Here is a 27,633-nt window from a genome sequence, read left to right as displayed (position 1 = left end):
ATGAAGAAACAAGGACCTCTAAGAAAGAAATTCAGTGCATCAATTTCCGAGGGCACTGATTTCATATCAAGAGAGGTTTTCTAACTTCCTGGAAATGTCTGTTTAAGACATCCTTCCTCAAGATATTGGGACATCAAGTGTGAGGAACTAGACATGTTCCGCATTGTATTGTAAGCCACCTTATCTAAGCCGCTATCTTTGAGATCCTGGCTGTCACTTGTTTCCTGGATGTCGAGGAACAAGCCATGTTTCTGACAGCCAGCGCTTCTGCTAGAGTAGCTCTTGGAGCTCAAACCGACACATCATAGTCCGTCCATGATAACAAGAAGTCAAGGCATCGAGCATACAGGGAAGGAGGTGCCCTGGGCATCCCCCCCTTGCTTGACTAACTCTCTGAAGATGCTTGGGTATTTGGGGTAAAAAGCACCTTGAGGCCCCTGTCCTTTTTCAAAGAGGCACCCTCTCTCTTGGACTCCTGGGTCGGTCCCTGAATATCAATTCCCTTGAAGCAAATTCCAGTTTGACATTAAAAAGAAGAGACATAATAGCCTGTCCTACAGGCCTTCACTTAACACTGAAGGACTTGTAATAAAATCATTTTCTGTCACCAATTTTCAATCACAAGTCTCCTTTTATCCTCTCATTCATGCATAAGACAGAATACAGTATGACCCATACTTGTATCCATGGTTCCCCTTACCTAACTATGTCCATTCCTTCGGTATGGACCTTATGTTATAGACACGAAAGAGCAAGCCACTCAAAAAAAAGTAAACACCATCTATCAGACTGCTAAGACATTCTGACATTGAATATGAGCAAACATTATCTCTGACCTTATTATGAAGGACCAGAAGCAATGCACAAGTTATTATCTAATGTACATAGCTGATACCTTTTGTCGTTCCTTAAGTGTGTTCTTGGTTCAGAAAGCAATCTCGAGGGAGATGAAACAGGTATGGTTCTTCCTCAGAGCAATTAGGAATACTTTCAAGAATATTAGTCGTAGGAAGACATATTTGTGTTTTGAGCAATGGGAAGGAACAAATGGCCATTGAATTGCTTTTACCGAGACAACACTGAGGAGGAAGGAAGTTTGGAATGGGTTTTTAAAGGTGATGTTTGGCTGTCTGAGTGTGGTATAAACAAAAAAGCTAAGAGATGGTGACAGGAGAAGGAAATCCGCCTGCCAATATAAACTTGGTTCTGCAAGTAAAAGCTTTGGGTTTTTTTTGCTCTAAAGTTGGATTTCTTTCAACAGACACCTTCAATAGCAAATGAAGTTACTGTCGCTAGGTTTTTATTGGATAAATCTACCATCAGGTAGCTTATCAAGTTCAACAGAAACATGGCATATCACAAAGCTGTGCATTCAAGAATTTCGAAGTAAAAGATGATCTGCTAATCACGTCTAATGGGTTAGTCTGAATTTATTCTCCTTTGAAATCTACATTAACTAAACTAATGTGATAGAAAGAAGCACCATGCATATAAGAAGCTCTTTCACACAGGAGCTAGAACTATCTGACCAGGTTTAAGACAAAATATCAAAATGATTCCCTGAATCCTTCTCAACCATCATGTTCAAATTAGTGAAGAAAGCCACCGACTTAGAATTCATGTCCAGCGAATCTTACATATTACATATCCCGCTGTCTCGAACGATGTTCATTAGACACATTAAGAAACCTGTATACCAAAGCATACTTATAAGAGCCGGCCAATTTTTCCGGAATCAGTTTTGAAGCCATCAAAATGTGATTGGCATTTCATTACAAACAGAGAAGCAATCCAAACATGATCAACATGATAGAGGCAATATTTCTGATTGGAAGTTAGCAGGAAAGATAATACTCATTCCTGGGCAACCTTTTTCGTGAAACACAAAGTTGATTATGAGAATTTGACGTGTCACAAGCATTATGTTTTTCTTATCACGAACATGATGAAAGGAATATTCCATGTTAATAAATGTATGCCAAGAATTCAAGCAGGTTCCCCGATTCAGAGACACTAGTTCTCACAAAACTGACCAGAGAGCAGCAGTGTAATCAAAATAACAGCAGAAAGATCAGCCCAACTTCTGCAGCCAGACGTGACAAAAAATTGCATGTTGGTATCGCTAACATGTTGCAGAAAACACATTATCGATTAATCAATTGTCTTCTGGGAAAATGTTGTCAGTAATTATTTATCGCAAGATAATCCTCCAAAACGCCAGCAGTTAGTAACCCGGAATTAGTCCATAGTGAAAACTTAATTCTACTCACAGGTCTCACTAAAAGTGCTCTCATAAATATATTTCCATCAGCAGTAGACTAACTTATCTCTGGGGCAATATTAAAGTGATGCTCATCACTGAAAATGTGGTAATAAACAGCAGCTATTTTCTGTCCGAAATGATAAGCAGACGTTAAAATGGGAAGTTAATGAAATTGAATTTTTTTCAAAATTTATAAGGATTTGGCAATTCCACGCCTGTAATGTTTAACGCATAATCTATTACATAATTTATTTGGAACTTTATGAAAAGCATTTATTTTAACCAACAGTGCAGGAGTTATATTTATGCTTTCTCTTGGTACCTTTTTAGGTAATTGGGTGGCACATTTATTTCAATTCCAATCTATGTTATACATAACCACAATCGTGCCTCTTATTTAGAACTCATGCCCCTGATACACCTACACTCTATCACCCCGCCGAGAAAATAATCTATTCGAATGTTAATCGATAAAGAAAACTGCCACATATAGCATTGAGGAACTTATGAAAGTATAGATTGGCATCACATTAGATAGCGTGCTGTGGTGGGTTTTCCAATAAAAATCTGCTAGAATATCAGACAGAGACAACCTTAAGACTTGCAAGATGAAACATTGGCAGATCGTACTTTCCTAAATGCTCCACAAGGGCAGATGAAGGAAATTGGCAGTGGTCAGACAAAACTGCTTGTGGTTTGGTTAACTGCTTCTAGGATTTCAGCCACCACTATTGCTCCCCATATCCGAATAGCAGACTTCTATCGAGAAAGATGCAATGATTGCCCGCATTGCCTTGGACCTCAACAGGTGACAGTATACCAAGTGAAAGAAACCAGTCTGAGAGCACTTCATCCACAACCTTCGAGATCAAACATTTGCAAATCATATTTTTTCTGATTGTGCCCCAAAAGGACAGACGATGGGAATTTACCATATGGTTGCATGTCAGACAGAACTGCTTTAGGTTGGTTATGGTAGCCATCATGCCACAGAGGTTTACTGAGATTACCAGCTTTGCTATTCATTTCTGACTGGTAAGATTGCCATGTTGATATCCCTGGGTGGAGCAAGGCAAAGTAGACAAAGCCAGCTTTTTTTGCCCACAGTGTCAAGCCAACAGTTGGGTCTGAACCAGGGACCACTTGACTGCGAGCTGGGAGTCTGATCCACTAGTCCACAGCCACCCCTCTGTGCTGATGTGCTTCTGTTGTACATATAATCAAAATTTTGGGGACATGGTATGGCTTCAGTGGAAAAACCTTGAGAAGCAAACTAGTTAAATAGTGAAGCTTCATCATAACACCGAAACAGTTTGTCTTAAGGCAAAGGTCAACTAAGTACACTTTCAAGAAATTCAAATGAAGAGAGATCCCTTGTCACTTTATCGGATGTCCATTATCATTGATTGATGTATCCATACTATGATCATAGCTGGAAAACACAGCCTCGAGTAACGTTAGGTCCCGAGTAGGTCAAAACCACCGCGGGCAAAGATTAGAGTGGCCTGTGATCAACCGACTCAATTTGTAATGGCTGAACTCTGGCAAAAGAAGCTGCTGACACACACTTCAGGGCTGGTGTGATCTGTGATCTATCTCCCAACATTCATATCACTACTGTTGCTATATAGTGGCATATGCATGTATAGGTCTAGAACTGTCATCATCCAATTAAAGATGAAAAATTGTTTCTTGTCAGAGTGTATTCTCAAAATGTCCGTATTAGAAATTAATCAAATTTGACAACTTCCGCAAATGTGCAAAATAATCTCATAGCCCTTGCAGTCATATATTCCAATCCACGAAATGACACTCATTCGAAGTCACTCTTGAAGACATACAACACCTAAATGGGGAAATCATGAGGGATAAACATATATGATCAGAAAACGCTATTAGGATACTTTAATGGGAACACCAAGGAATCACAAAGGAGACATCAAAGATACATATTAAATCTAGCATGTAATCACAAGGGAATAAACTTCAAAGGCAAACTGCTCATATATGGTGATGATATATTTATTATGTGGATTCGAACTTAGGTTCATGTAGTAGATAGTATTAGATGGTTGAAATGGTTGCATGCCGAGTTAAGTTAAGTTCCTTAGATAGGTTCAATACACCCATAAAATAAAGTTTTTTGAGCTACTGAAAAACATAAATATCCACCCATTAGACATAGATGTCTAATACGAACAAGTCTGCTGAAAATGGACAACATAAAGCATACAATCTACAACAAGTACAACTACATCACCAGTACAAAAATATCAAATATATGACAACATATGTAACCCATTACACCATCACATAGCTTTGGTAGTATGAGCTATATTTTGATATCACTCCCATCTTTGTTGTATTTTTTGTAAGATATTTATGTTTGAGAAAGCAACAATAGCCGCACTTACACCACCTGAAAATGGACCACCAATCTTGGTTCGGGAACCAATGCCGCACCATCGAAAATCCACCAAGCGCTTACACCAGGGCTGCAGCTAGTTATAAAATCCGGCTACAGATGGCGCGCAAACAATAAGCAGAACGCGGAAAGCCTTGGCAGAAAGCGCCATTTCGAAAGCGCCGCCTGGAGCCGAACCATCTAACTAGCTAATTGCCGATCCATTTGCGCTTACACCACGACAAAGCCGAGCTTTTAACAAGCCGGGCGAATTTGGACCATCAAGCTTGGTGGGACAAATTCGCTCGGCAATTTGTATCGGCAATGGATTGCCGAACCAATTTGTCGCGGCAATGTGGTGGTGTAAGTGCAATTGGTCCACCAATATTTCGTGGTGTAAGCGCAGCTATATTTTCAACTGGGTGCCATCTGGAGAAAATTAGAGTTTTATGACAGTCATAGGCTATTTCCATTCTTTGAGAACACTTCACAAACAAATTGACTGGCAGAATACTTTGATATTGTTTAGGAGGCTTATTTTGTCAAAATCTGAAAGTCTGACACCATTTTCTTATGTTGTCATTTTTTATGTTTTACGTTGATAGCTCAATACTAGACCTGGTGACTGACTACCAATTTAGTGGGATGGGTCACATATCACAACAACGACTTGTACTCTGAAACGCCAACACCAAGACCTATACCTATCACAAAACACAAAACATCATTAGTATATATTTTAAAACAAGAGGAAATCTACAGTTAGTATACCTGGAATACAGCATAAATGACATAAGAACATGTCTATCTAATTTACACCATGCAAATGAAAATGTGTGTTAAACATGCTTAAAGTCAAAACAAAAAGCTTGCGTCACCAGGTGGGTTATACTATATGCAGGGCAAAATCACACGATACAAAATATATATTTTGGATGTTTTTTCAACATTCAGCAGAATAATATTCTTGAGATTTTACAATATGAATTTGTGCAGGTACTTTGAACTCAGAAGATACTCAATGTATTCTTCCTTAACCAGTCACTGGCAGATAATTTTGGAAGAAACAATCCAATATCATTTCACCCTCCTAGAAATGTTCAGTTTTCTAAATCATCCCATTTGTACAATAATGTGATTGGTCACCATCAGCCAAATGAAAAGTATTGGTCTGTATGGACAGCATGTCAACTTAAGATACCAATTACTAAGATCCAAGTGGTGAATCTGGTCATGGGCAACAGAACACATAATAAATCCTGAAGGGACCCATGACCTTGATTTGGTCATTGCCAAATGAAATAGCAAAATTCTATCATTATGGTTGGAGCAAAGGGCAATTGTCGCATTATGATATTTTTCTGCTAAATGGTCAACAAAGTCACAAATGTGATGAACTTAGTGCGGTATACATCTTCTGAAAAGACTAAAAGCAATGGTGGGGTACACATGTCTTTATACCAAGTGCAGCTTTGTTACTTACATCCAGGAAACCGTGTTGCCGTGTCAGCTATAATAATGATAATCTCGAAATAAGTTAGGAAATCAAAGCAGAATATGGTGAGAAAGGACTATATACTGTGCTCATAACATGCCTTTGCTAGAATAACTGAACAACATTTGCTTTTAATGTTTAACATTCCTTTCCTGGAATACCACATATCGTTCAAAATTTGGTACTTTGCTTACAACACACTTTGGCCAAAAAAGAAAGGATATCATGAAATGTGAAAAGTGAACTGCAGATGCATGATGGCTCATTTCATAAGCCATACAATCTATGACTAACTAAGTAAACTGAAAAAAATTGCTTTAAGGAATATCACACAGAGAGTTAAAACTGAAAAAAATATCGTGCAGATGGTTCAGTTTGATTTAAGTTTAAATTGTGAAAACTTAAGTGTCATCTCAGCTAATTCTTGGTTATTTTGGGGTTTTAGTTGGGGATAAGTTTAACACTCTTCAATGTAGACATTTTTTATTAATCTTCATTTCCTCAGGTAATCCGATGGATTTCTTATCAAAGTCAGTGTAATCCCTGCAAGGAGAAACACAAATTTTTAGAAGGTTTCTGATTGCATGCAACATGAATTACTCTGAGTCATACACTGTCAGGCGAAATATCAAATTCATGAAAAACTACACCCAATTAAATCTAAAGTTCATTAGAAATTAAATTTAGTTTGGTAGTTTTATTACAGGAAAAATGGTGAAGTAAATCACCTTTGCTGTCAAGAGGTGACCCTGAGATATATATTTTTTAAACCTTGTTGTGTAATAGAAAGAAATTATGAAGGAACAGCAGAGGCTGTAAAACATGGTTCAAACCAATAATGTCTGGTGTGAGGACAACTTGTACTTCGCCGAACCACTACATGCTTTGAACTGGCCTGTAAAGGGTAGCTTTCAAGGCCATCATATCCTTATACCTTCCATTAATCATATTACTTAGAACTTAACGCAATGTCATATCAAAGCAAGACACAACCACTATAACACCCATCCAATAACCTCATTCCAAGAGCCTGAACAGCATTCTCACAAAGGAATAACTACACATATCAGCCTTAAGTACCCCTTGCGATCGAGGTTGTCTCCATTCCAATGCCAAGCATGCTTTCAATCACCACTATAATCCATTGAAGCTAAACACCAGTAAATTGCCTCTCACTAAGACAAACACTCGCTCCACTATGTGACACCGCACTTGCTATATATTTGCAGTTGCCTTCTAAAAAGCCCCCCAACTGGTGGCCGATTCCTTCAGACTGTAAGGCAAATTTCTTCCCACTCCTTGTTTTAATTCTCCTTGCCACTTCTTTTGGTTTCTGACTGAGCTTTTCCAATATCAAATTTGATGTTAAATAGATAAGAACTGTGATTGAAATCATGTTAGGCATTTGAATCATCGAATGCTTTGAAAGAAATTCGTACTACAGATTACAACCCAGCGACCATCGTACACATTACCCCTCTTGGCTGTATTTGATGAATGGATTAGAGAAGATTGAAAACATGGCTCGCATTTTAATATCTTCTTATCTTTTCTAATAAAGCAATGCCTCTAACCAATAGTGAATTTGGTCTGTCAGACTACTGATTCTTTGATGTACTTGTTACATTTTTGAACTCATTTGAAGCTTTTGTATCATTGTACATGTAGATGGTCAAACTGACCTAATATGATCTGTTGAAGCAGGGTCCCACAGCTAATCAATGGATTACGTGATGAGAAACTGAAGGAGATCAATACGATTCAACATCTATTGATAGTCAATACTAAATTTTCACAAAACAGATTATAATCAAACAACAATACATTGTATGATATCAAAGCATGTTAAAGAAGGACATCTTCATGACTTTTGAATAACAGGCTTTCAAGACAACATGTAAATGACTGGTTTTGTGTTCTTTGTTTCCATGGAAATTGCAACGGATTGTTTGATAGTGACTTTGATCACCAAGAAAGTGCATCAGGCCAGTGAACTCTGCTATCATTGTCAGTAAATGAGCCTGCAAAGCAATTGAGTGGCACGCGTCAACAATGCCGGCTAAGTAATAGCAGCATCAAAACAGTTACGGTAAGAATATTTCTTTATCCTGCTTGTTAATAACAACATGCGGATGTATTTGCTTTATTTTTAAAGTTCATACACCAATGTTTAACTCTACATGTTTCTATTATTTCTGTTTTTAACAGGTTGAATTTGCCGGTATGCCAAAGGCTTGAAAGATACCCTGTTGCTTTGGAAGTTTCCATGGGCATTGATTGCTAAGGTTTCATATCTAAGCCATTGGCTTATATTGACTTTACCAATGTTACCACAGTATGATATTGTACATAACAACCCCTCTAAAGTTACAAATAGAAAGCCCTATCTTTTATTACAAACTATTCTGTTACAATAAACATTGAATAAACAAACTGTTGTGAGATTTCAAATGTTAAAGAAATATAAATCTCACCACCCACAGAAATGCCATTTACTTTCATTAATACTGAATACTTAAAATTATTCTGTAGTCTGAAATCAAGACAAAATAATTTTTTGAAATTATAATGCATTACAACTTTTGACTACTATATCTTTACTATTATCGAGAACCATTGACCTTCAGCTGGGCCTCACCCCAATTATACTTTTCTTCAAATGTTGGTATACCCACCTCTCTCGATTCTCGCTTCACGATGAGTTTATGCCATTTGTTGTCGTCAAAGCGCTTCAATCTGTCCGGCATGACTGAGGTAGTGAATGGCCCGGAGCCCAGGTTGGTTGTCAGCAGCACACCACCTTCTTTTAGAGCTATGTTGATGTAATCACCACCATCTCCTGCAATGACAAAAGCTGCAGATATGAAAATATTTGTTGAGAAGAATAAAGGCCAGTTTCTCCTGACGGTACTGGTACTGGTACTACTAGGCACAATTAACACCATTTTATCAATTTGATGCCATGGATAACATTGTCTGTGTGAAGATCTTTTTATACCAAATGAGATTATAATAGTGATTAAATTCTTTAAGATGTTAGTAGAGTGCAGGAAATTGTATGCAATTTCCTCTCTGAAAAATTTACACCTAAAGATTGACATTTTATTGAGTAACTCTGCTGAAATTGGCAATACTCAAATAACAAGTACAAATCGATGATACAAACCAGTGTGTTGAACAAGACTTTACATTGGATTTCAAATCTGAATGGCATAAGTATAAGCACCTTTATGGGAATGGTATTACAAAACAAACGAGATGATATGATGTCAACTTCATAACTTGTGTTAACTTGTGATAATGAAATCTCACGATTTCCATTACTTTGAATTTCTTCTTTTGGAGGTAGAAATTATCAAACAAGTACTAGCAAAAAATGTGGAACCTGATATATAGGTGTTGGAAAACATAACAAATAGAATGAACAGAAAAATCCCTTCGAGATCAGTCTAGATTCATGATCCACCATACTTATTCAGCTGACGTGTACTTAACATCTGAAATTTGATAAAAACAGCTCAATACAGAACATGAAATGATTCACTGATCTAAGACCGGTTCTGAACATTTGTTTCAAGCTAGATACCAAGCACACGGTCGTTTACTAACATCCAACATGTTTAATGTCAAAGACAATGAGTTGGCAACACCAAGTTGCCAGGTGAAAATAGAGTAGCTTTCAATTGGTTTCCTTTTGCAGTCATGATCAGGATGATGAACCCAGACAAAACATCTTAATTCTACCGAAGAAGGGCATCAGCTTCTATCAACACAATGCCAGTAGCATGGTTGGAAAGTTGGTCAAGGGCTGCACTGAGGATACTCTAGAATACTACAAAGAGACTGGAATATGACCAAGTGATCTGTGCTCATAACCAATGAATGTCAACAGGCTTTGATCCCAGGTTCCCATGACTCTAAAAACCCCATTGTGTATTCAGTGCAGATCCACAGTCTGATGACACTATCTTATTTGGGAGGGGTGTCTTTTTCAGGACACTGGACTGGGCTAAAAATTGTTATCAAGATTCACAACAGACCATGAAGGGCACAAATAAATTGAGTTCGTCATCTTTTCGATCATTGGCATCTCACATTTCCATAAAATGACGGCTATGTCACATCATTAAAGCATAAAAAGAAGATTTTAGTACTGGTAATTTAATACGATAAACTAAACTAATTGAAACCAAAGTTGGATAAGCCCTCTTACAGCAGTTACCAGCAGTTAAGCGAGTCAAATTTCAGATTTCAACTGAAACCATAGAAGGGTATTCGGAACACTAATTAGGGTAAATCTGGTGACTAGATGAACACACGAACCTTGGGGTTTCTCAGATAACATACATGACAGCTAAAGGTTTCAAAAAAATAGCATAAATTTTGAAATTCAATTGAAATACAACGAAAGTACAAACCAACTGATCTGAGTGTATCTCATGTGGGTTTAACATGTTTACAGGAACAAACAGCAGCAAATTTTGATGCAAATGAATGACCATGATAAAGAAGCAGGCCTACAGAACTCGCTGGGAGTATAAGAGCCATAAGGCCACAGCAGCTCCTGCAGCAAAAATTGTCTGACTTGTCACGAACTTGCAAATGTCACAAAAACCAATACCATTTGACAGCAATACTTTCAAAATAGCACACAGCAATTCAGGGTCACACTATCTACCATCAAAGCAATCATCACAACTATTCATTATGCAGTAAGCAGCTCTTTGACATTAGACGCCAAGTATTGCATCAGCAAGAAATCACACTGTATCAACATCCGAACCTATCATTATCACATAATATCACAATATATTTTCTCATTGATTATTATTATTTTCTCACAATTGTTATTGTGATTGTGAAGTTGCATCTTATCGCAATTTGAGGATTGGTGATGAAAATAACATGGTGGTATACAGATAACAAGTACAGCACATTTTGCTGATATTAACTTGTCAATTCGTTTTAACTTTCCCACCTTAATAATCAATACTATACTAGACTCTATTCAGAGTATGGTTTATTAATTCTTCTTCTAAAATTCATTGATGTTTGGCAAAGTGGCGAGAGCTTACAAATTTCACATTTATTGTTATGCGAAGTATTGTAAAATCAAAGATTATAAAGAATAAATGAGTTACATGTACATGTATCTCAAAACATTGTGCTTTTATCACTGAACGTCAAACGTCCACCGACTTCATATCAAGAGACATAATAGAGTTAACATTTCCACTTCTCCATAACTGAAAATAATTCCTCGTCATCTAATTAACACCTGTTTTAATATAATCAGATGCCTTGGGCACACTGGTAATTTCTTCAAAGTCAATAGTGGTTGAATAGAAATCTTCTCGTGTCAATGCCCAGGAACGTCTCTGGTTTTACAGACATTTTCAACATGTTCAAGGCAAATTTTATCAAAATGTGCTTTCACTACATGAATCCATGCAGCAGCAGCAAGAGCCATGGCTAAGGTTCCAGAATGAATCAATGATTTGCTATGGAGACAAGATTAATGGCCAAGACATCACCAGTAGATTGAACAAGCAATTTGTATTGAATAAAGGTGATATTAATCGCGTTATGAACATGATGAATGTGAGGAGTATTAAAGTGAAGCAACTTCATTTAGACTGAAAGTCACTTCATGTATGATTACTGGAGACTGGAGCCATGAAGGACTCTTCTTTGAATATCTATAAGACAAGAGGCCGACTTACTGATTTCAAATTGGTGTGACTTTGGTGTACTATGAATTTAGATTTTTGACAACCCTGCAGCTGTAGTTTCATTTAGAATTAACTTTTTGTGGCCATATATTTTTGCACTTATCTAGTGTAGCCTAAACGTGCAAAATGAAAAAAATATAGGCCTGCAAACATTTTTGGGTTGAAGTACCACAAAAGATTTGTTGCCCTTCCCTCAGAGCCAAGTGTCCCTTTATCCTCACCATACAGAAATGTAAATCACCAACAAAGATGATCAAGGGACACAAATAGCTGATTGAGGGCAGCTGTTGGACCAACAGCACCACTGACCAGACAACCCCTGTCATTATTAGGGCACTACAGAGTCGCAGAAGAATCAGTAGACAGTGTAATACAAAGGCGGACTTCAAGCAATCGTGATGAGTTGGCCTTCAGAGACCAACAAGCTTCTTCATGGCAATCCAGAACATGGCGGAGGAGATTAAATGAGCTAAGAAGACAGTGAAGGCTTTGTTCATATCATCAGTAGAATGTCCAACAAGGAGAGAGTCATTTGAAAAGAAGATCTAAAGAAATTGGTCTAATTATTTTAGATGAAATATAAGATTAACTCTGCTCAACATGGTCAAAAGGTTTCACTAAATATCTCAGGTGGCTCCATTTTAAATATATGGTAGTTGTGTTTACTCGAAAAGACCTGAATCGGATTTAGTGGCTTTTGCTCCTGAACACTTCATTTCACCATCTGACCGACCAATTCCTCTGAGACAAACTATGGTAAGCTATCCATTACAACCATATTTGTGTCTATCGCCATCGTAATCTCATAAAGCCCATGAACTTTGTGTCAATCAATCAAAGTGTTTGATACAGAATCTCTCTCCTTACAAGATGACAGTAACATCATGAGCAGGCAACCTCCGGGCAGCCATTATCTTAGAAGGAATCATGGAGTGATTAAGAAAAGTAGCATTATAAAGAGCAAGCAGTGCTGACAAAGAGGAAATGGGACCTGTGTCATGATTTGCAGTTCTTTCAGCCTTTCTGACAGGAATACACATGTCAAAGATGGGTGGCCAGCCTAAAATTCTTTAAATTTTGACAAAATATTTTTTGGCAGTTTTTAGACAAATTCTCATTGAAAGAAATTGGAAATCCACAGAAATCGTGAAGATTCTCATCCATGACGTGTACAATGTGTGCGTGGTGTGTCAAGGAGACCACCTTTGACTGGCTACGCACGATAGGGTAAAGATCATGTATTGATCCATGTCAATCATGTAGGATAAAATCAGGGATGAGGTCTTGGGTCGTGATGGGAAACAACGTAGATGCCATCCCCCAGCATTGCCATTGAGGATTTGCCTCTCTCTTGATAGCAAGTAGGAAGGATCAGTTTGTGGATTGAATAGAGTTGGAGAGCTGTGGAGAGGCAGAAATCTGTCTAATATGATTTGCAAATGACCTTCCGGATATTATTTTCCCCAAGGCATTTATGTTTGCTGACATCTAGAAGTATTAGCAGTATTTGCTTATAACTAAAGATGGTGTTTGTGCAGTTACAGTCCAAAGATCATCACCAAACAAGTTCTGTCAAGGTATTTCCATTTGGATTTCAGGCATGACATTTAATAACGTAATTTGGCAGAGGACTCCAAAATCCCTCCTTTGGCAGGGAAAGGGTTTCGTTGGACCCCTTTCCATAACTTTCAATCATGACACAGTGAAGGTCTTGGGTGATCAATACGGTTATAAAGAATACAATGTAGCTTGCACACTAATTACAAGAATGTGATTGAAAACATTGAAGTGACGACCGAGTGCCAAGGATACTATAATCTGCCATGGATCACCAGTAATTATTGCCAAGCTACCATGAAAACTGATCAATATACGGAAGCTTAACGTGACAGGTTTCTGCATGCTAATTAGGGCGCTCGTTAGCCCGTCCGAGATTGATGAGTAAGAGACTGAGTTAGCATACACAGGAAGTGTAATCATGCTAACATTGTCCAATCAAGTGGAAAATTTGAGTGCACAGTTTAAATTTGACATGACAAAAGGATGATGGAGAGGCAGTTTTAGAACAGCCGTGCAAATTTGTTATTGTCATAACATAAGCGAAAACTCAATTAGATTTTATCGAAATGAAATCAAGTGCTTCTCGAGATAATGGATGACGGAAACCATCACACTTTTTTCGAGTATCGAAATTTAAGTCACGCTACCAACTTAACAGTTTGCCACTTTAATTTACGCTGTTTATTCTCATGGCTAATGAAGGGTTCCATGAAAGGTCCAGTTAATCATGATTTAACTAGAGTTGTTTTATGTGTGTCTTTCAGTTGAATATAAAACATCTAAGAGGATCTCAGCAAACATGTGGCAAACTTCAAACACATTGACTCAATGTCAGTAGCAAAGCCGAAGACAGTCAATGTTGTGTTTCGTTTTCACACAACTCATATGTCAGGAAAAGGTTTCCTAGTAAGGTTTCCTGGGAAGTTTCATGTTCAAGGTTTATCCTTTTTGGCGATAAGCATCAGGGCTAGAATTTCACAGTGCCAATTTGGTATTTGCCATAGACGGTGTAGATATTAGCGGCAGATGACAACTATGTCCACATTCAAAACGAAATCCATTTCTAAATGAAACTTGACCGAAAATGGCAGCAGGAAAATGTGTTTGAAAATCAAGAATTCGATACAGAAGGCCCCTATTACAATGATAAAGAAACCTTAGATCTCATCTAAATAAAGCTACTAAAGAGAATTTTTAAAGACTGGAGACACACATTAGATATGCTACCCACAAAACCATGACTTTTGATCATCCTCTATGATTGAATGCATGAACACTCAAAGCATCTGACCACGTTCAAAACTCAACACGCTTAAGGGCTGACAAATTACTACCAGCATCTCCCTCCCGACTGTTCCTTACCATGTGTCTGATACCTCATAAAGTGCGAACTGACAGAAGAAGAAGCAATCATATCAAGGCAAGATTACCCAAACCAGATATGACAAGATACTTTTCCCAAGAGGTAAGCTGCATCTTAGTCAATTAGCACAATTAGTGCAATCTTCTTGATCAAGTTGATTGCATCAAATAGAACCTTCTCAGAGATAACCAGGCAAAACCTTTTTGGGCCAGCTGAACAACTTTCCCATTTCCCCCCTCAAGGCAACATGGTCAGAATCACGAGCATGGACAAACTGCCACCAAACTAATAAGCATGATAAATAGGTTTTTAGCAAAGTATTTTAAGCAGAGGAATACTGTCAAATACTTCAACATCCTGAAGTGCTGCTGGACCAGATTGGGTAGAGCAGGACCTGAACGGGTCAAGATAGAGCATCACGAGTGTCACACCACATCAACATACACGCAGCAGACCATGTAAGTGTTTACTCTGGGGATTATTGACACTGCAAGTCTACAAGATCAGCCTGATCCATCAATTTCAAACCAATTCCCCAATCAATACTGATTGATGACATGCCTTCATGCTCATCAAATTACTATCCCGGCTGTGTGCTTCACTGGACATTTCTCTGAATAACATTTTGACAGTTTGCTCAAATTCGAAATAGTTTATGTTCGATTTGGATGTTTAATTAATCCTTGATGACTTCCATCCAGAATTCGGCTCAATCTAAGTCAGGTTGATGTTCCTAGTCTATAGCCATCCTCATCATAATTGTGTGGTTCTTAATCTGAGCTAGATGCTCAAATAAGTTAGCACCTCAATCTAATAAAAGATGCTCCACTTTTCCAATGTTCCCAAGTCAAGTGCAAAAGCAAGCCAAGCAGCCACTTAGGCGCATGTATGAAGTTCTGAAAAAAAAACACTCCATAAATCATTATGAACTCAGCCTTCGTAGTGCAAGCTGAAACAGGTGCTAACAACTTGTATGTCAAGAACAGGAAAGGGAGTCTCTATTGGTGTCAATATTGTCTAGACTGCCAAAAATCAATCGAGTTCACCTTACCTTTAGGACTCCATGATATTTTTCTCAAAAGCTATCTCCAGCAGTAACAGTATAGCTTGCTGGTGACCTAAAAAACTTGGACTTTTCTTGAAGTTGATTGAAATGAAGAGGTTATTTTACCAGAGTACCCTACATACTTTCTGCTATACCAGTGCTTCTGAACAGTACCCTAACTACAGTGGAACCCCGGTCGGTGACCATCCCGATAACACGACCGAATGGTGCAAAATGAACCAACATCATCAGTAGTAATTTTGAACTTATGAATAAGTTCAACAATTTTGGCAAGAATACCTAATCACGCATTTTGTCCCCGGATTGTCAACTTAAGTAATGAGACCACCCCGGTAAGGCGACCATTCAACCTCGGTCCCATAAGTGGTCATATTACTGGGGTTCCACTGCATATTAAATCTCTAGGTTTAATTGTTATTGGAGCTGATACAAAGTCGGGGTTTTTCATAAGCCAAAGCACAACGTTGATACCACTATCGAATTTGATGGTAACCTTGCCTTTGGGAGATCAACTGCTATGCTGTTGACTGCCCATGCAATTAATTTGAGACCACTGATAAGAATGGCTTTAATTTCTCCCGAGTATACACTGTGAAATAAAATATTGATTTCCTCTACCATTTTAATTATCAATGTACCTATCAATAGGATTCGTAAGAAATACTAGTTTCACCGATCTGAGACCCGATCTAACTATTTGATCCAAGCTTGATTTTATACAAGGTGGTTCAATGTCATCCAACATGCTCAATTTGGGTAGATGTCATGCTCTGGCTTGGCTGTAGTACGTCAGTCATGATAGTGAACCCAGTCCCTCTAGACAGAAGTTTGAATTTTGTCTTCATAACTGAGAGTGCTATAGATTTCTACAGACAAATTAGTAGCTTTGCTTCTATGTATTCCTATAGGGAAAAGTAATTATTTGTCTGACAGGCATGACAATGACAGACAGTTTAGTCAAATCATCCCTTTTTTCATTACATGTTGGAAAATTTACCATTTCAGGCAAAGAATACTTTAGATTTCATGGCCATTTATTAATCTGTGACATATCCTAGAAATTCAGAAATGTAATGAAACTGAACTTGTAATTAACTCGTCCACCTATTGAAAAGACTGACCTCATAATGAACTAAGTTAGTCAAAGAATACTTGAGAATTCATGGCCGCTTAATTCTGTAGTGCATCTTATAACTTCAGAACTATAACCAAACTGAATTTGTAATTTACTCATTAATCTTTTGAAAAGACTGATTACATAATGAACCAGAATCATCTCCATGTAACTCTATCCCTATATATGAAATGCGAATTACATTTATTCAAAGGAATTATAATCACTGGTATCAAGCCGACAAAGAGCTCTGAATGGAATTAAGCCAGCGATTAGAAATATAAGTCCGCTTTGTCACACGCTGCTTGATTAATTGCAATCCGATTGATAATGGCATTAGAGATTGATTTGAAATGTACAGAGGTTTGTACGCCATTGTGATATTAGCTGGAAGATACTCCTGGCACCCTGACCTAAGACCGGGCCTGTATGTTTAGTTCAAATGAGATATAGTTAGAGTTTGCTGCCATCCAACATGTTCAACTGAAATAGACAAAGGGTTGGTCTACACTACATGATACTGCATGCTAGCAATGAAACCCTTGCTAACCTGGTCACCAAAGCAAGCTAACTATTGAAAGCAAACAATGTTGACCTCCACATCCAAGACACCCTGATGGTGAAACACAAGAAAAGGTCATGACAATGATGGTGAAGAATCGTCTTACCTGTGTAGAATAGAAGGCCACTTGATTGTCTTGTCTTGAACTCTATGATGATGGTGTCCCTGTTACTGAGGATCGGGTCACCTTTCGAGGACAGGTCGTAGCTTAAGTAGTGAGTACCATAGAATGTGGCTATGGAGGGCTTCCGCTCTGCAATGACATGAAAAGAAGACAATCAGTTATAAAGAAGAGCGGTATGGTATTCTTAATTGTTGTTGCATCCTTGCTCTCCAGGCAGGCAAATCTCTGTTTCTAGAAGCTCCACCAGTCAGGCATATATGCTTGCCAAGAACACTGTGGCAAAGGCACTCTTATATTACCCTGTCAACAAATTACTTGTATCAGATGGAAATTTTATTAAAATATACACGACAGTACAGTCTGATGAAGGCCACGAATATCGACCCCGCGTCCTAGACTTGCTTGATCAATGGCTACAAAATACATGTATCGATATTCCAGAGCGCTGAATTGTAAACCAGCTGATACTTGATCAAATTTGGGTATCGATTTGTGATTTTCACGAAGGAGAAGTTGAGATTATTGGTTTAAGAAATCTATGTCATGATACAGACTTGTCTTGATTTCCTTGATTCAGAGTTGAGCATTTTGAAAACAAGCGATTTATTCTTCGTACAACTTGCTATTAATGCCTCCCTGTGACAAATGATGATTCTGATTGGAAAGCATATGCCAGCTATTTTCACGAGAGGTGCTTTGAACAAAAATGCTAGGAGTTAACATTATGTAAATAACCCCTGGATCATGTTGATCAAAGAAAGTCTTTTACCCAGAATGTGAGAGAGAACAGGATGCTGCTCACACATACTCATGGACTTTGCTTAAGTACAGTGTAGTGGTGGCATCATTCCTACTAGCATAGGCTAGAGAGAAAAATGCTTTAGCTCACTCAGTAGAGTGATGGTCTTATACGCAAGGTTCCCAGGTTCAATCCCCAGCATGGTGTTTTTTTTCCCACTGTGACAACAGTAAAAAGTTAATTTTTGAGCCTGTCAATTACGTTTAGAACTTCTGTCAAAGCAATGACACGATGATGATCAGAGTGATTGTGATTTACTCATCAGTGGTTGCATTCTAACCACTACGGCTATTTTGCCATGGCTACGCCTCAGGATGCAGTGACTAAGAGCGCTTGTTTTACATAAAGCTTTATAGAAAAGAGTAAGGGAATGAACATAATGAGGTTTGCTGTGTTATTCCTTCCTGTTCCTTGCATGGTTTTGCAACTCGTGAGCTTTTTTTTGTGAAGATGACCAAGCAACTAGATAATAAAACAGTTCTGAAATGCAAAATTTTCCTTTTCCAGATCTTGCAGATGATTAATAGCAGCCATGATAGAAAAACCTATGCTACCACGAATGATAAAATATTAATCATGGACAGCTTTTTTTGTTAATCAGCAGAGCTTTTGCTAAAATATGGAAACAAGCTACCCTTTTTAATTGAGGTAATTAGCTGATGAAGCCAGTTCTTTGAATTATCAAATATGCAGCATGGTCCAAAAATACAGAAAACAGCTGCGAAGACCAGGTAGAAACAACTTTTTCATGTTGAACACGTTGAAAGAATAAATGGCCAATGAATGCTTTCCGTTCTGAAGGATTCAGAGAAAAATTATGGAATTGAGGAAAATAATGATGGCAAGACATTCCTCATTGTAGAGAGTTCATTTACAACCTGGACAACTTGGAAAACTTCTGTATGTATTTAAACTATGGCATCTATATTCAACCAACTTGTGGTAGAGTGGCCTGATCATTCTAGGCTTGGTGGGCAACCAGTCTAGGCTATCAACTGGAACATTCACATCAAGAAATTAGTTGATGCTTTCTTTTCCAACATGTTTGCTGTATTTCTAACTGTCAGCAAAAAAAAAATAGTGTCATCATCTCACGTTTTCCCAGTAAATACAGGGATATCTTCAGGGACATTTTACAAATCTAAAGAATCAGATGGTGCAACTTATCCTTTTGTTCAAGATTCATGCAGACAAATTCTAGATTCTGCCAATACTACTAAAGAACACTACCCGGCAGCATCTCTTAAAAGATTAATGAATAGATGTCTGCGGGCCAATTAAATTCTACTTCTTTCCCTGGAGCAGAGTCTCTAGACATGGCTCGCCAAACAATCATTGGTGTTTTTCTGAGCTTAGCCGTTGTATATCTAATACAGATTGATGATGATTTGGGGAAGAAAATGACTGCCGTTGTCAGGAATCGCTACGGCGGTTGTGTTCATTGTTGTTGCTTTCTCTGGAAAGCATGCTAAAAAAAATGTGAATTTCGGCAAGAAAAACAACCTTCTTAGGTTCATGGGTGCCTTAAAACTTTTACAAGTGCCATTTAATAAAAAGCATTTGACTTTGCAGCCAGTGTGTTATGTTGGCTAAAAATATTCCCAGGTACCTTGACATGTACAAGATATGCACATGAGGAAAATAAAAGCATTCGGTACAGTGCAGAACAGTACCCATTGTCCTTTGTCACTGGTGTAAATTAAGAATTTTCAAAGACAGATCTATCAGTTTCTTGCCTAGAATCTGAATAGAGATGTCAGCCAGAGCAATACTTTCACACTTTTAGAATGAGGATCTGATACATCTCATTATGGAGGACGAAAGGGTACACTGGACATCCAGGCCTCCCGATTCAGTCAGTAGCCACTGAGTTTTCAATCTAATCACATGCGGATCTGAATACCCACTACCTACAGTAAAATACAGCTAGAACGACCCACCCGATTCAACCCATATCCTATCAATATGTATTCCTATCAAAACTTTCTGAGCTAGTGAGCACATGGTCCATAGGAAATGATCAATCTGGGAATCAAATATTTCCAATTTCCTATCTTGGTTAAAGTATCTATCATCGTCACTGAAACTGACAGCTGTTACTATATTCAATCAAATACTTTAACTGATCAGTCAAGTGTGTGGGGACCAATCGACACCCAATAGACCACACACATTGAGATGTGGTCATTGGTGTATGAGTAAATCGATAAGGGAAATACCAATAGGACAGGTTGGGACTTACATGTCCCGGTAGTTGTGATGGTTGTGTCAACACCCACAGGTGGCACCAACATTGCAAACAAATTTGGCCATACGAAGCTCTGTGGTGGACTACTTTCACTGTTACACCAGCCATCACCAATGTTACTACAAAGCTCTCTAAATGTTGGCCTTCAATTGGCCAATAACAGGCATAGAAGCATTGGGTGCCCATCTGAATGATGTATTTTGAAGGAATAAATGGTTTGGTAGGGGCTCTGTTTGCCAAGACCATCTGCACAACCATCTCGTTCGTCTTTTCTTTCTCCATGGTCTGGCCAGGGCCTGCTTGTTCAAAGAAAATTGTCACTAACGCTACTTTTAACTTGACGTCATCTCCTTTAGTTAACCCCTTAATGCCTAGTTAAGTTAACGCCAGCTTAGTGACCAAACTTGCTTTGAACAACCCAGCCCAGGGATCCATCATGGCCTGTTTCTTCTTCCTTCAATTTCTAGGTCTATGCCTGAATTCCAACTTCTTAGAGAGGCTTACTGAACAAGCTCTGTGGCTTTCAACCATTCAAACTCATTCTCAGTCCTATTCTCATCAAGAGTTGCTTGGAGCTGTTCGGTTGGAAGTTCCATCACGAGTGGGAGGCGCTACAGACTGGGGGGATAATCAATTTATTGGTGATATTGTGTCCAGCCAAAATGTCACATCATCTGACCTCTATTCATTGATTGAAAATCACCAAGGGATGGTATTCCCTGAGCCCAAAGCTTGATCCTCACATCCAAGTCACAGTGAATCACGAGCTGACAGTTATTGCGTCTGCTCAAGGACAAATTGTAGCAGCCCATTTCTTACACAACATACTTTCCTTACTTTCATGACTATTTACCCAAATACATTGTTTATATCAAATAATGTTCTCAATTAAGGGGTGCACCATTCCCAGATCTCCCATCAGAGTGTTAGCCATCTAATGTAAAGGGGTCACCCATCACAGTACACCAAACAAGACATAGAATTTAGTCCCAAGTGTAACACTGATGTAGACTCACTAAAAAGCACCAAACAAGGACCATAAAGTGACCCAGCACTATCAAGGGGATTAAAAAAAGTAGCAATACAAAATTAAAGTGGTGGTGTTTTTTCGAACAGGACAAAAGAGGTGGTGAAGGGATATTTCCCCGAGGTTATCTTCATTAGTGCTATCATGGCATGGTTTGCGGTAATCATGAAGAAGCAGTTGTTGCTTAAGAAGAGAAAAACTTTTGTCGACTCGTCTAGACAGATGAAATATTTGATACTCGGAAAACATCATGTCATTCTAAAGTGGCTGAGATGTAGATCTGAAGGGTTAAAAATCACACAACAAACTTTTAGATTTGGCAAATTACTCCAAATCCTTATTTCACACTGTGTAGACTGCTGTAAGCTGCTATTAGTTCAACCATTCTAGTCGTGGGTACTTATTGGCTTTCCACCAGTTCAATAAGGATATTCTTTGCCATTTACTTGTAAACGGCAACCGTTAGAGAACTGTCATTGTACTTGATGATGTGAATGCTTACCGATGACCACCTGGCTATCTTTACATCCCTTTTTATCAGCAGCTGACAATAAGTACATTGAGAACCAATGGATTTCCATCCTTGGAGCATGTTTTTTTTTCTCCAATGTTTCACACAAGAAAGCTGCATGTTCTACCCACTTCCTCTGTTGGTACAGGGTGAATCTCAGACTAATGATGCTAATAGTAACAAAAGTTTAATACAAGCAGAACTAGAGGATTGCAAGGGTAGCTTTTATCATTCATCATTGGGAGAAAATGAGAAGGATGTTTCGACATTTACAATACAGCCCTGAAAGACATATACAACATTGTCAAAATGATGTCAGTCACAGGGAAGTTAACTATAAGAACACAGAGGACTGATTCCCCACAAGAAACTGCTGACTCGTCTTGACAGTAAAGTTGCTTTTTGACTTGGTTTCAAAAAGTCAAAGGACAAGCAATACTTCAAAAGTCTCAACATTTTCAACTTCACTGACTTCAGATGTGCTGCCACTTTCATACACTCGGCATGCCACTTTAAAATATCATATCAGAAACCTTTGTGCACACATACCTTTGAAGTATGAGAGCAGATGATCAGATGACTTTCCTTCATTTGTACACAATCCGGTGGTAGAATAACACTGTAGTTTTTATAATATGGTGTAGACACAAAAGGAAGTTCAGGTTTTAAGCAAAGATCAATATCATGGCATGAATGTATTTTTGCTGAAAATTAAATTTGTCCTCTTTCTTGTTCTCGTTAAGCTATGAAACACTAACAATTCATTCCTTAGCATTAGCAGGCACATCTTTCTCGAATGAACATGATTAAGTCCAATTAACCATACACCGTAGCCATTGTAATGCCAGCAACTGCGAGATGTCATATCACTAATTCAACTGGGAATCCAACAAGGCATGTTGGATTGGTCAGACAGCAGTCAAGGACATTCATGGAAAGACATTAGCATATCAGATTCCAGGCAGATTTCTCACCATTACTTGAAAATCAGCTCGGAGTATCTGAAAAATTCCCATAAACTATACATTTGACCACCACGAAGTTTATAAAAAACACTGCTTTGTACCATGCTCATCCTTTACACTGAATAGATTGCTAAACTCAGGCTTTGTGATACCTTACTCCTACGGTCAGGAAGAGCAGACTACAGGGAGATCAAAGCAACAGTTCTTCTGACAGACAATTAGTATCTCGAAGGCTGAGCCATCTTCTTTGATGACATGAGAACGACCAGATTGTTGTTGATACTATTTCATACATTGTCATGACAGAGGCAGATCAACAACAACTTTGCAGGAGATCAGGCATCGAAAGCAAATAAAGGAACCACAGTATTCAAATTCTGTGAGCATCTAAAAAATGGTCATCAAAGAACGACATTTTCATTTGTTTTATATCGTAACAACATTTTATTTCACAGCACCTTTCTAATGAATACTGTATTCAGAAAGAAATCACCCTACATGACACATTGAGTCAACCCAAGATGTTACCAGCACAACCTTCGAAATGTTTATGGCTCTGAATATAGCAACGAACCAACATGAATTTTCTATTTATCAGCTTTCATTAAGATGACTTCCAGCCCTAACTTGTGTTATCTCAGATGACATGTTAAGTAAATTAGCCTGGTTGATTTTTGAGACCGACTTCAAAGTGCACATTTTTTTCCACATCTTGATAAAGTGGTGATGTAATGTGAAGAAGTCAGCTAATGAGGCAATTTCTTCTACACAGATTGTAAATCGGGTGCCTTGATTATTCTGATGTATAAATCAAAACAACATTAACTGAAATCAAAACATTCATCAAACTTTCTAAAGATTTGTTTGATGCAACTTGGAAACAGATAGGTTAGTCGCTATATGTACTTGGTCCTATTTATACAACTTACAGTTAGTTTTCACAAAACATTTTCATTATGCCGATCACAAAAATAAAGAGGTTTGCAGTATACATGGTCCAGCAAAAAAAGGGTCTGCCTATCTGTTGTCATGAAACAATTATTTTTACCTTCTACCCTATGCAGGGAATTATGTCAATAAGAACACTTATTACTTTACTACACATTCAGATAATGCGCCTTTCTCTTGTCTCTATTTGGTTAAGACTTCCTACGCCTGGCTCATGTTCGCGCTTACTTCCTGTAAGTGACGGAAGCTTACAACAAAAACAGAATCAGGGATAACGTCTAAGCTCAAGCACTAATGAAAAGCAAGATCAACATGATACAGTTAGCCTAGAGAGCATCAACTTTTTTATCATAAGCGAGAACTTCATCATGGTTTAGACTCAGGATGTGGGAGAACCCATCAACAGTAATACGGACTCGCTGACAATTCCCAAACTTTTTTCAAGATTTCAAAGAACACTTCGGTTACATCGTCGAGAACAAGGATAATAGTCTATTATCAGGATCAGGCTGGGAAACAAACCCAGGAAACAAACTGGTCACCTTGTATTAGAAAACAACACAAATCAGGCCAAACGTAACAACTCTCAGTTCTTCAGATGTCCGTAGTCCGTAGTCAAAGACCATGGATGGACATTTTTACGTGATTAGAATCCAAGCCATCTTCAAATCACTAATACCTATCACTTAAACCAACATCAGAAACAAAACAGTTGATGTCTGACCTGATATATCTACCATTATCATTGCACTCCAGTAAATGACAAGATATCACCTGGAGTGGCCAAGGTTTATAATCTAAATTCAGGCTGTGTACAGCAATATCCGCCAATTGAGACCATCATTTACATAACAACGTGCCTTCAGGCAAGAATGTACAGGTAGACTAGATTCTCAACACTCACTTGTTCACTATCATTACTGTTACCATATTACCATGTCAGCAATTGAGATCTTCAAATCTTTGAAACTATCCTTCAGTGAATGAGAATCAAACAAGGTCAAATGTCACTCTGCGTTGCTGGGAAAGGAATAGGGCCCTATCGAAAACCCCATTTTGGAGATTAACCAACCAGAAGTGGACAATTCATCATCAATGTCCTGTTACAATTAATTGCCAACTCTGTTGATTGCTACCACCCTGCCCTTTATTCTACCAGTGCCACCATCAACTGCACGACATTGTTAGGGTGATAAATCGCCCTGCCCTACAACAAAAATCTAATGAGCCCAATGCTGCTAGTCTGACACACCACTTAATTATGACCTCAAGTTACTATTGTTGCTGGCCAATAGACTGGTGAAGGGCAATAAGTCAGGACCGCCTCTCGGGATGAGGTTACTGCCAATGTTGATCAGTAAATTACCAATATATTTCCTTAACTTCTCAACCACATAAAATGTATTGCCCACGCAAATGACTTGCAATGTAATTCAAAACCCAGTTAAAATTCTAATGGATTCCAATATATACATGCATGTACTGTATATGTAAAGCAGTGAGGCACTTGACAGATTCGTTTGCAGAATACATAAAGATTCATTTAGCCTGTTTAAAAAAACAAAACTATAAATATCAAGTAAATCATAAATCGAATACATTCCAAATACAAGAGCAACTGTCCCAAAGGAAACCAGCCCTGATCAGTAAAAAGACAGCATCGCTCTGGAAAGCACAGGTGCACTTTATTGAAGAAGCAACAACGATATTGGCATCCCTGTCACCCCAACCAAATGAAAGCTACAAATAGCAGCAAGCTTGTTTTCCCCACTGGGATATACCAGAACGGTGCGCAGGGTCATCATTGATTTTAGTCTTCATCTCACCCATGGGAAGGCTTCACATACACAAGTCAAACATGATTATTGGGCTCAATATGTGGCATCGGGGTGCAGCAGAATGAGAACAAAATTGCACTGGAAATTTGATTAGGGACAATTCTCAAACTGGAGTAAACAGCAAAAGAAATTTCTGTTTAATCTGATAAAAACCATCCTGACATACAAGGGTCTGATATGGTATAGCTTCATCAATAAGCTTCATCATTCTTAAATGCTTCCAACAATATTCCTGATCATGTTTGGCAGACCTTTTCACGAGTAAACCCCATGTTTACAAGACCATAAAATACTAATAAGACTCATCCTCCAACTCATAACACAGCAAAGTCAGACCAAACCACAAAATTAATGCCAAGTCAGGAAAGAAAATGGCAAAAGTAACCCCTCGTGGCTGTAACTCTGAAAGAGTGAAGGAATAGAGATAAACCCATAACAAACACAGGTAAATCGGCGAGCTTTTAGCCTCGGCCATCACCATTGTGGCCATGATACATAAATCTTGCTTTGCTGGGCCAATAACTTTGATGGCAACCAATTACTTGGACGATGAGGATAATGAAATATTACCTGTGACAGTGATAGATCAAAGGCGTTTACCGTCTTAGACAACGAGACGGACTGACACACACACCCAACGAAAATTGCCCAATTCTCGTCAAATGGCTTGTTAGGCAACAACTCCGATTGGCAATCAGTACTGACCACAGTCTTCAAAGAGGATAGATGGACTTCTAAACTGTTGTTTCCTAATATTACAAACAAGCTGAAGTGATTGGTATGAAATGAGCATGTTGTGACTTCTTTGGATTAGACTGCCAACCAACCAACCAGACACACTCGAAGCTGACAAAAAGTGTTAAAGTCTGATGCAACAAAAAGCAAGGGAGAGAATAATTGACATTTCAAGATAGGGTACAACTCTTTCAGCAAACTGCCTGGGGCTAGAACAGAAATTAGATGAGTTACACAAATTTCCCCAATAAAAATCGACTTTTTGATAAGACAGGAGGTCAGAAAGTCACAAGTGAATGATGATCAGTAATATCATCTTGGGCACCCGCCCGAGGCAAAATACCATCAGTTGAAATAAGGAAATTTACTCTGAATCAGAAATAACTGAGTGAAGATGAGGTATATCACATTTGAAGGGTGTAATGGGCTGCTAACAACAAGAAATACGGCTGGGGAGAAACACAGTTTTGAAAATGGCAGGACAGGTCAGGATACATTAATTGCTAAATTGTCCATATTTTCGGATCAAAAAGTGAATATATTTGTTTGTCTTTAGGAAAGATAGTAGTATATCACACAAGAACAGCACAAACTCGACCAAGACAAAGGGTGAACGCATCCTTCTGATGTCCAAGATAAGGTCAGTGACTGTCAGCATTACTCCACCACACCATCTTATAAGAACGGCGCACAATTTCCATGGTTATCAATAATAATCACTCTGTCAAGCCATCACCTGCTATCATGTCAAAGGGGCTGGAGGCTACCGGCAGTACTATACACAACCAGTGAAGACAAACCATAAATTGGTACGATGGTGCCATATTATTTTTCTGATGGTATCAACATAACTCAGTTTACGTGGCGAAAACTTGAGGT

The 27,633-nt window shown here is 38.4% G+C and overlaps 1 protein-coding gene across 4 annotated transcripts in view; it reads right to left on the bottom strand.

Annotated features, from left to right (window-relative positions):
• LOC135484320 (neurexin-1a-like) overlaps window positions 1–27,633 on the bottom strand; it is a 372,440-nt gene that overhangs the window by 234,458 nt on the left and 110,349 nt on the right. For all 4 annotated transcript variants that reach the window (XM_064765666.1, XM_064765669.1, XM_064765667.1 and 1 more), the window contains exons 2-4: window positions 17,666–17,812; window positions 8,838–9,001; window positions 6,151–6,177 (exon numbers count right to left, since the gene is read on the bottom strand). In XM_064765666.1, coding sequence (XP_064621736.1) covers window positions 6,151–6,177; window positions 8,838–9,001; window positions 17,666–17,812 — 338 coding nt within the window. The remainder of the gene's footprint in view (window positions 1–6,150; window positions 6,178–8,837; window positions 9,002–17,665; window positions 17,813–27,633) is intronic.

This window comes from Lineus longissimus, chromosome 3 (genome assembly GCF_910592395.1).
Source record: "Lineus longissimus chromosome 3, tnLinLong1.2, whole genome shotgun sequence".
NCBI lineage: Eukaryota > Metazoa > Nemertea > Pilidiophora > Heteronemertea > Lineidae > Lineus > Lineus longissimus.
The sequence above is the reverse complement of the archived record's forward strand: the minus strand, read 5'-3'. Positions and strand labels throughout refer to the sequence as shown.